This window comes from Lytechinus pictus, chromosome 17 (assembly GCF_037042905.1).
Source record: "Lytechinus pictus isolate F3 Inbred chromosome 17, Lp3.0, whole genome shotgun sequence".
In the NCBI taxonomy this organism is placed as follows: domain Eukaryota; kingdom Metazoa; phylum Echinodermata; class Echinoidea; order Temnopleuroida; family Toxopneustidae; genus Lytechinus; species Lytechinus pictus.
The window spans coordinates 15341679-15351781 of NC_087261.1; the positions used below are offsets into that span (position 1 = coordinate 15341679).

At 38.5% G+C, this 10103-nt stretch overlaps 1 protein-coding gene across 1 annotated transcript; it reads right to left on the reverse strand.

The window, feature by feature from the left end:
* Window positions 1-2413: 2413 nt before the first annotated feature.
* LOC129280661 (vesicular inhibitory amino acid transporter-like) lies at window positions 2414-6196 on the reverse strand. Its single transcript, XM_054916679.2, has one exon. It carries the CDS (start codon window positions 6194-6196, stop codon window positions 5024-5026), a length of 1173 nt encoding a protein of 390 aa, XP_054772654.1. The 3' UTR covers window positions 2414-5023.
* Between the last annotated feature and the right edge of the window lie 3907 nt (window positions 6197-10103).

The window sequence follows — 10103 nt, forward strand, 5'->3', positions numbered from 1 at the left end:
ACTTTCGAATTTTGACCTTGCCCCACAATTCAAGGCACTGCACCTCCATGTGAACCATAATCATATAAAGTAGGGTATCATTTTAAAGACAATTAAATGATCTATTCATGAATATTAATTACGCAATGATATTTACTAAAACCAAGGAGGGATTATCGATCAAAGTCAGATTTCCTTTCCAGATAAATTTTTTTGAGGAGTTTATATTTAAAAAACTACACGATACGGGGAAATCACCTTCCTCCGTTTGGCAATACGAACACAAATAATTAAAGAAGCATATAAGTTTTGGATGTGAATTTAGTCAAAGTCCAATACTATTTTGCTCTGGCTAAGTAACATACATGTGCATATCACAGAAAATAGTGCAGTGTTAGAATGTCTGGCCATAACATTTTAATTCCTCATATATCCTAAAGGGGTTTCATTTCACTGTGCCCCGAAATGCTAAATACATTTCCTAGCTAGGGACTGGTATCAATACCCACTGCAACATAACAATCCCATGAAACCATTATCACTCGATGGATGATGTGTTATAACAAGGCAATACATTCATTTATCAGTTAGCGTGATTTATTTATACGCATAACTTTATCATTTCCATAACACTCCAATAATAGCTAGGGACGCCCCTCGGCTCGTGCCCGTGATATTGGATGCATTCTATTATTCACATTTCAATGACATGATTGATGCGCGGTAACTTGTATTCAATGGATCAGATATTCCCTCTCGCATTCCATCGTATTCATTCGCTTTTGGTAGGGCATTGTTATCTAATAGGGGGCTGTCTCACCTGACGTTTAAGCCATCGTATGTCGACTTACACTGTTAAAAATAATTTAAACAACGCTGTTTACTATGTGAATCGCACAATAGTTATTAAACAGTTTAAACAAGTGTTTAAATCTTAAACAACCATGCTTAAATTATTGATAATTTAATATTTGAATATATATTCACATAGTAAACAGCGTTGTTTAAATTATTTTGACAGTCGAGTAAGTAGGCTATGGCAAGCAGTTGCAGTTTACACAATCCCACCTTTTGATATCGAGAATTGTCTTTTATTGAAAAAAATAATAATATAGGATTTGTAAAGCGCACGTGTCGACCTTGCTAGGTGCATGCTCCTATAAAATAGTCTACCGATTCCGGTACGCACAACTTTTTGAGGAATTACTTCCTGCCGGTACCCATTTACCCAACATTTACCTCACCTGGGTTGAGTGCAGCACAATGTGGGTAAATTTGAAGGTAAAAGCTGAAGGAAAACACACCATGGCTTGAAATCGAACCCACGTCCTTCAGATTGAAAGACGAGAGTCTTAACCACTAGACCACGATCGCCCCCCGGGTTTAAAGGTTTAATTCCAGGCTTAAAATAGGATAACCTGGACAGATAAAGTATAATCAGACAAACAAAAACTGGAAATTTTGTCTAATTCGGACAAGAGATAATAAAGTTATGCATTATTTCGGTGAATTAACAGTTCTATGCATGTCCTCATGAATATGCAATGACCAAGCTGATGATGTCATATCCTCATTTTTTTGTGTGTTATTATATAAAATTATATTCATTTGAATTTTGTAGACCGGGAATTAAAAAAGATGGATTGGCAACTGACAATGTGCAAGATTTTGTTACAATTAAGGAAGGGATCATACACACACGTCTGAAAATATGAAATAATTACGATTTCATGTTATAAAATAAGAAAAGGAAAGTGGGGACATTACATCATCAGCCCACCTATTGCATATTCATGACGGGGTGCATAATATATAACTGTTTTCACAAAATATTGATAAAATTTTTAAAATGTAATACATTTTCATTTGTTATGATCAGACTTTGATGAAGTTTTCAGCGTTTTGCTCAGTGATTTTTATTCTATTTATTTTCATGGAGTTAATTTCAACCCGGAGTACCAAATAACAACACATGTTTTCTTGGGCGTTTTCTTTGTGTAAAGAATTTGATTTATTCTTTCTATTGCTAACAGAATACAATTCGTGACAGCAATTGATGTGATTAAAGGAGAAAACGGATCCACACCTATACAGGAACGTGTGACAGCCTCCTTTACCTTTTGTTCATTCCCGTTCAGATGCGTCTAAATTCATGAGTTGCATAAATCGGTGGATTAAAGAAACTATACAATGGGTGATCCAGTGACGGATTTGATGCAAATGTCATCTAATGGATCCTAGGTGCCGTGTGACGTTTGCCCTTTCTCAGCATGTGCAGAAAAGAGGTTAATATCTTGGGGAAATCATGAATTTTGAGTGTGTAGAAACGCGCCACATTTTTACATAGAACATGGAACATTTGTATTTCATTAATACTTTTTTTTAATATCTATTTAAAATCTTCATGGATGTTTGTTATTATGTTTGTATTTTTTTTAATTCAGGTATTTAATTATGTTATGTATTTATATATTATTTGAATGGTGTGAGTGTGTGTGTGTGTGGGTGTGTGTTTTGGGAGGGGTATGGGGTAACGTGGTGTGCAGTTCCGAAAGCCTATACACAGCAACATTTTTTTTTATCTTGAATCAATTTTAAATGTTCTTGGAAAATATTGTGGCTGTCTCTCAAATTGATATTTTTGCTATTTTTACTACACAATGATCTGGTAAGGAACAGAGTGGCGAGCATACTGAGTAGGATTAAGATCCTCCATATGAATTCAATGAAAAGGGATAATGGTTGCGTTTCATGTTTAAAATACACAAGAAAGTGAAAAAGCAACGTCGATAATGCCTCAATGCTTTATAAAAAATGGGCTAAAATCCGAATTTGATCAAATTTTCATTGGCATTCAGTCGATCTTGTCTGATATTCAGTGCTTGTTCAAATCAGCTTGTTGTTGGGGGAGAACTTTTCATTTATTACCACTGAAAACAAAACCAATTAAGCAAGGAAATAAAGAAACCAATTTCAATAACAAACTCACTTTTTATTAGGCTACACAAATATCTAGTTTCAAACCGACGGAGAAAATGAAACGTCAGAAACTAGACTGCATAGTGCACTGACACTTACTTGGAATTAGAAGTATATTGGACAATGAATAATGCACATGAATTAAAAAACATGATACTTTATAAGACTAGGTAATAACTAAAATCTTTTGTAAACCTACACTATGGTGTAATACGTCAGTAAATATCTAAATGTGTGTTAAATCAACATATTTTTCAGTGTAATAACATCGTATCTCTGGTGAGACGAATTCTGCAATATGTTGCCAATCAGATGCATCCATCGGTGGCCTGCATCGATTTGTTTTTATTTTAAGTGTCGTATTCTGATCAGAAACGGCTAACCATAATTTTATTGATTCTCTGTACACATGATCATTAAAAAATCTCCACTTTCGCGCATGGTCATACGCATAAATTTTTATTTTCGCGGGGGGGAGGGCGCAGAACGCGTATAAACTAAAAAAAAAAAAAAAAAAAAAAAAAAAAAAAAAAAAAAAAATCGAAATCGGGAAGCAAGGCGACCGAGCTTGTCAATCGGGTGTTTTTGCATTTTGTAAAGTGAAACTGAAGGATTTCATGCATAGGCCTACTTTCGGTGAATTTTGTAAAACCTTTTAGTAAAATAATGTAAGTTTTCAAAATTTAAGGGCAACTGCCCCCCTCCTTCCCCCACCATGTACGGCCATGCCCTCGTGAGCATTTTTCCTTCGACACACCCTTAATAATCAACAAAAGGAAGGGAAAATAGAAAAGATTACCCAATATCAATATTACCCAGGCTATAACATTCATTTTTCAAATTTTGTCGGGGAGAGCGGGCGGGGGGCACTGTGGCCCCAAAATATCTTTTCTCAATCAAGACGACTTGAATTATGTCAACCTGATGAGCGAGAGGAAAAACTACCAAGCAACATGCACTTAAGGGTATCAGCATGATCAAAACAGGGGAGAAATGCTGGAGATTGGGGTGTTAAAGTTACGGGGGAGGGGGCTTATTTCCGGTGATAATGGGTGGAAGTATGCAAAAGATTTGATTCAAAGGACCTGTACTTGTAACAGGTCTACCGTGATAGTGTAGACATGGCTTAATTTGTGGTAGTTTATTGGTATAACCTAATCATGCTAATCCAACACAACGAGTAGAAAGATTTTCAGATTTCAAGAATTCAATGTTAATAACCAGGGGCGGATCCAGGATTTTCAAAATGAGGGGCACTTTTGTTCAGAAAATTTTTGACGAGCCCACCAAAAAGGGTCGGCTCTCAAACTAATAGGGGGTGGAGCCTGGGGCTTCAGTCCCCCATTTATTTTAATAGACGTGACAAAAACGTACAAATTTCCATCTGAGTGAGTGGGTTTTGTAACTTCTTTGCTTAGTCAGCCCCACTTGCATGACAAGCAAAACCGTTCAGCGCCCCTGTAGATCTAGGGCTTCTGTTAATCATTTTAATTATAAATGTTAAAATGTTGTCAAAAAAGGAAAGGACGTTACTATCGATTTCGAAAGAAAAACGTTTGATGTTCAATATATTTATAACACGAAATAATAAAGGGGAAAAGGAAAAGATGTGTAGGATTCAACTGCATATCTCAAGGGGTGCGATACAATACAACTTAGAAACCCTTTTCCTCCTCATCTTCATAAATTTGGAAATCATTTTTGAGTGTGCCATCATCTTTTTTTATCAGGCAGTATTATGCCAAATATTGTCTTGATAAGATATAACTAGTGTGCTATTGATAAAAAGAAACCCTCAAATGCCCTTATATATTAATGTCTTCGTAATATTAGTTATACCTATGAGGATACTTGGACTCTCAGTTAATAGAGTGAGTGTTCAATGATTTCGTATTTTATCACAGTAATTCGGCACCATTAAACAAAGACACCACTACTAAAATATCTCCAACAATGGCAAATCATAGGCAATAGTTCTCATATTATAGTCTGTTATAACACTCTGATAAAACAATTTCAAGGTATTTACATCTGTGCCTATACGATTGATTAGAACATTATATAGCTATGAAGAAATATACGTTTCGATAAGAGCTTCAAATGAATAAATGATTCCTATACAACCACATCCGCCACCAACTAGCATGATGGTGATATCTAATGCTTTGTTCCACCATTTCAGTTCGTACCACTTTAACTTAAGATGAAACCAGCATGGCCAGACAAACGACAACATAGTCCCAGTAAAGCTTCCTATAAGCCCCATGAGGATAGCGAAGTGCGGTATGAAGACAGCTAGGAGAACACTGGCGCAGATAAGGAGTAGCCGGAGCGGGATTGACCAAACCGTGAGCATGCCATCGTGAGAATAGCAGGATGGTACAACAGTTGTAGGACGACCCTGGAAGAACGCCCGCTCCAGGAGTTCGACGGCTGCGAAGTAAGGAAGAGGGAAAGACAGCAGCGCTTTGGCTACAAGAACTACATTGACGACAGAGCGAAAGGAATGGGTTGGAAGATTATCTGATATGACTTCCTGTGTGCTGAGGCCGAAGGTCAGGTAGCAGACGTAGCCGAAGAAAGCCTTGAAGAATCCCGCGAGACCATGCGTCCAAAGCATCATCCGTTTGAAGTAGCGTCGATCCACCATGCTGCCTTCCAGACTTGGCAGAAAGATATGAGAGGTGTAACTGAAAACGACGATCCCTAAAGATACGGGGAAGTAATGGATGTGAATCCGAAGACTGGTGTCCTTCCAGTGCCAATGACCTGCTTGAGCGAAGCAGTATCCGAGGATTATAACGTTGATGATCACGTGAGCGATGGCGTTTCCGAAGCTGGAACGTGAGACGGCCTTGAGGTTCCGCAGGAAAGCACACGGCAACACGAAGAAACAGGCTATGAGTGTCCAGGCGCTCTCCCGAAGTGGCGTGTGACGAATGGTGTTGTAGAGCAGATCACCGCAGAGCACCAGGTATAGGATACACGTCATGATTAGCTCAATGAACTGCGCAGTGTGGACGATCCGTGAGGCAAATCGTTTACCCCAGACCTCTTCAGCAATTGAAACATAGGTCTGACGGACCCGGACCCTCTCACCGGTGATTGCGTTGGTGTCGTAGAGACAGTCCACGAGAACCAATCCAGTGTAGCAAGTGATGACTGCGGCAAGGGCCAGAGACAAGACACTCCAGTAGCCACCGTGCAGGACAGCATAAGGAAGCGCCACAAGGAACATACCCTGCAGAAAGATGAAAGGTGATGTGATTTAGACAGTCGCTATGGTAATCAATTTAAGAAGTATAAAAATATATAAATAAAAAAATAGGGGACCGTCATCAGAAATTTATACTCATACCACCAGTTTCTGGAAGTACGAACCCTCTTCCTAGACACACACACACACAAAACGGAAACGGGAGAGACTGTGGTAGTGGAAGAATTTAAATGTATTTTGAGACTTTAAGAGAATCATCATGATCATTGTCCGTTCGCACACAGCTCTCAAAGTCCATCCCATCTTTAAGCCTACAAAATACCCAGTTCAGATTAGGCAAATTCAAATCACTTATAACAGGTATAAGTCGGCGGTCTGATTTTAAGATGGGTGCTCAATTGTAATTAAATGACAAGGTTTAATCATCATCTGCTCATCGCACTTCGCAGCTAAGAGGCTGCATTGTGTAGAAATTACAGGCCTACAAAAAGACATAATACAAAACAGGTCAAAACATAACAATTGAAATAATAAATGAAATATGTGGCAGCTCAAAATAGAGCTCGAAAATGCGTTCTAAGGGCATGCAAATGAAAAGCTAAAGTAAAAGGTGATGGTGGTGGAAGGATGCCAAGTTCTTATGCACCCTTCCCTTCCCGCCAAGTTCAGCCATACACAAGAATCCGTAGTCATAGATGACATCCCTGCTTACAAATCAAAGGCATAAACAATGTATTTAGATTGGTGAAGATGAAATAAAGTACTCGAATATCATGCATATATATACATTTTTTCATGTTGCAAGATTCAGATTAAGTCTGAGTGTGAACGTTTGAGATCATGTTCGTACAGATGTTAGGACTCGTGGCCTCTGAAGCGAGTAAGAAGCTAGCTGCGTGGTGCGAGTGATACAAATATATAGACCAACAACATGACATGTGGAAAGTATCATTCCTTTAAAAAAAGTTGGTGAGAAAAAAAGAGTGAAGTACAATGGATGAATGAACTAAGTTCACTTACAAATCGCATTATTCGCCACTCATATCCAACCGACCATTCTCGACATGTACGCCTGAACTGTACCATGTGTACCTCCCTCTTCATTTCAGTCCATTCACACACGCACGCAAACGCCCACCCTCACCAACATGCACTCACACACGATTCCCAATCCACGTCACCCTCAAGAACGCGATCACAATACATTTTCTCCACACACACACACACATACCCCCATATACCCTCACTCACATACACCCATTAAACCGCACATGGCACACATACAAACACACACACCCACACCCTCTCACAGACGCAAAACATACAAATAATATTAATAATAGCTGGATTTATAAAGCGCTCATTGCCTGAGGATACAAAGCGCTGCTATTATTACCCCGGCTTTAGCTCGATCTACCATCACCGGCGCTCAGTGCATGCAAGGAATTACTCCTGCCGGGCACCCATTCACCTCACATAGGTCGAGTGCAGCACAATGTGGATAAATTTCTTTCTGAAGGAAAACACGCCATGGCTAGGATTCGAACCCACGACCCTCTCTTTCAAAGGCGAGAGTCAGAACCACTAGACCACGACGCACCCACTCAACCATGCAGCCCATAATTACAGACATTTTGACCTATACCTTAATTACCATGTATTCACGCTCTCTTACTTTTCTCTTTCTTTCTCTTAATCGGTACAGTTTGTTTCTCTTCATCCCCTCACCTTCCCTCTGTCTATTGGTCTCTCAGTCTGTCTGTCTTTCTGTCTCTCTGTATTTTTCTCTTTCCTTTGCTTTTTATCATTAACAAAAAAATACACCCTTTAAATACTGTAAAATGACTTCCCTTCTCCCCTTCAACACAGGGCCCGCGGAACAGTTTCCAAAGTGCGGGGGGGGGGGGGGGCTGACCATGCAAAAAATCACAATCATATGCCATGGTAATTTTTACGTTTTTGTTCACGGTTTTTGAAAAAAGTCGGGGGGGGGGGGAGCTGAAGCCCCCCACCCCCCGCTTCCGCGGCCCCTGCAACACAAACCTACTTCTACATTCTTCAACCCTGGACCCCCCTCACTCCCAGTTTCTTCCCTCCCCTCTCTTCATATCTCCTCCATCTCATTCCCTATCTCTCTTAATCACTCTCTCCCCCGTATGAGTTCCATAGCCGTGGTCTCCGGTTACACGTCAAAGTTACATCTAACATGGCATTAGATCCTAACTTGATAGATAAGTCTGTCATTTTGTCGGCGTCCCAAAGTGCAATGCGATGACAATCCCAATATGTACTTTACCCAGTTGTGTAATCACAGACAGCTGAGGAAAAAGCTAAAACAATACAGAGCAACGGTAGATATTTTGTGACAAAAAGGGATGAAATTCAGAATATATTTACGTATCACATGATTGTTTTTAAAGTTATGTATTAAAAGCGAACCTTATACACAAGCATTTTGCTTCTGTTTCCTCCACATTTACGTTTTACACTGTAAAAATATTGGGTAAAATTTTCACTAGCACGAGGGTAATTTTGCGTCCAACCAATTTGGGGCAGTATTTAACCCAATTAAAAAATAAGCAGCAATGGGCAAAGTTTTCATTACACTGGATGAATAAAAATGCCCCCAAAAATGCCCAGTGTTGGTTGGACCCTCATGGAGCATTTTTACCCAATATTTTTGTAGGGTGTATGTACTTCATTTATGTGTAAATGTTGTTCAGCATAGTTATGTGATTGTATCAGGTTTTGTAACGCCAATTGTGGGAATAAAACCTAAATGAAATTAAATGAAAAATTAGTTTTCTTGGAATCATACAATTGCTATATGGAAGAATTATCTACCATAAAGAAGACAATCACAATGACATTTAATTGACAGAGTGATTCATTGATAATGATAATAGAAAAGGGGGAACGGGTCAAAAGTGGAAATCAGTTTGCAAAAAGTTAATAATTAGAAATAATTTAGAATAAAGCATAGAATCTCATAAATTAGTTTGTGTATGCAATTCAAAGGGACTGCCCTAAATACTTTATACCTTTGTGAAACAATACAAATTTGTAAGATAAGACAACAAATCTAGCTATCCCGAGATCTGTACCTAAAAAGAAAAGACAAAATATGTACACACACACTTTCACACGCACAAAAGGTGTACCCTCTTCCACGAACTCACACACATAAAACACATATTTTTACACATAACAATTACATCTACGCACAAAAAAAACAGGACCATGAGTAAGGTTAGAAAAACAAAGTAATTTTAATTTGTCAATCTTGTATAGCAGACGGGTGCAAACATTATGAAAACAAATACATTTATCACTGATATTTATTTGCTTTATACTCTATGTTGATGATTAATTACTGCATGTAAATTATTGCATTAAATTGTTTAATTTAGTCATTCTATTGTTGAAACTATTTCATTAATTGTTTCCAGGCGAACTTTTCAAATAATTCGAATGCAAAACATAATAACTAGGCACAAATCTGGATATTCACAGTCAAATATGTACCCCTTGTTTGGCTTTCCATAAACAAAACCAAGATTGAGACCATGCATCATGCTTTGAATTAAAAAAACAAAGTTTCAGTATGTTTAAGTATTCTTCACTAAGGCTTATACACTTTTTATTTCGCGAAAATCAAAGATTACCCATCGTGACTGTAACAAGGGACGCGCTGGTAGTGATTGGCGCCACATTGTACACACATCACGTGATTTGCATAAAGGCTTGTCCTAGTATAGTCTTAACCCCATTGGTTTACACACCTGTCTATAATCCAATCTCACGGCGACGAGGCCTGATGACTAAAATAGCGTTATACGTACGTTAGTCTCCCCTGCCTGCATCATCTTACTGGTATATGTCTTATATTTCTACGGTATGTAATATGTTGGAAACACATGGAGAGATG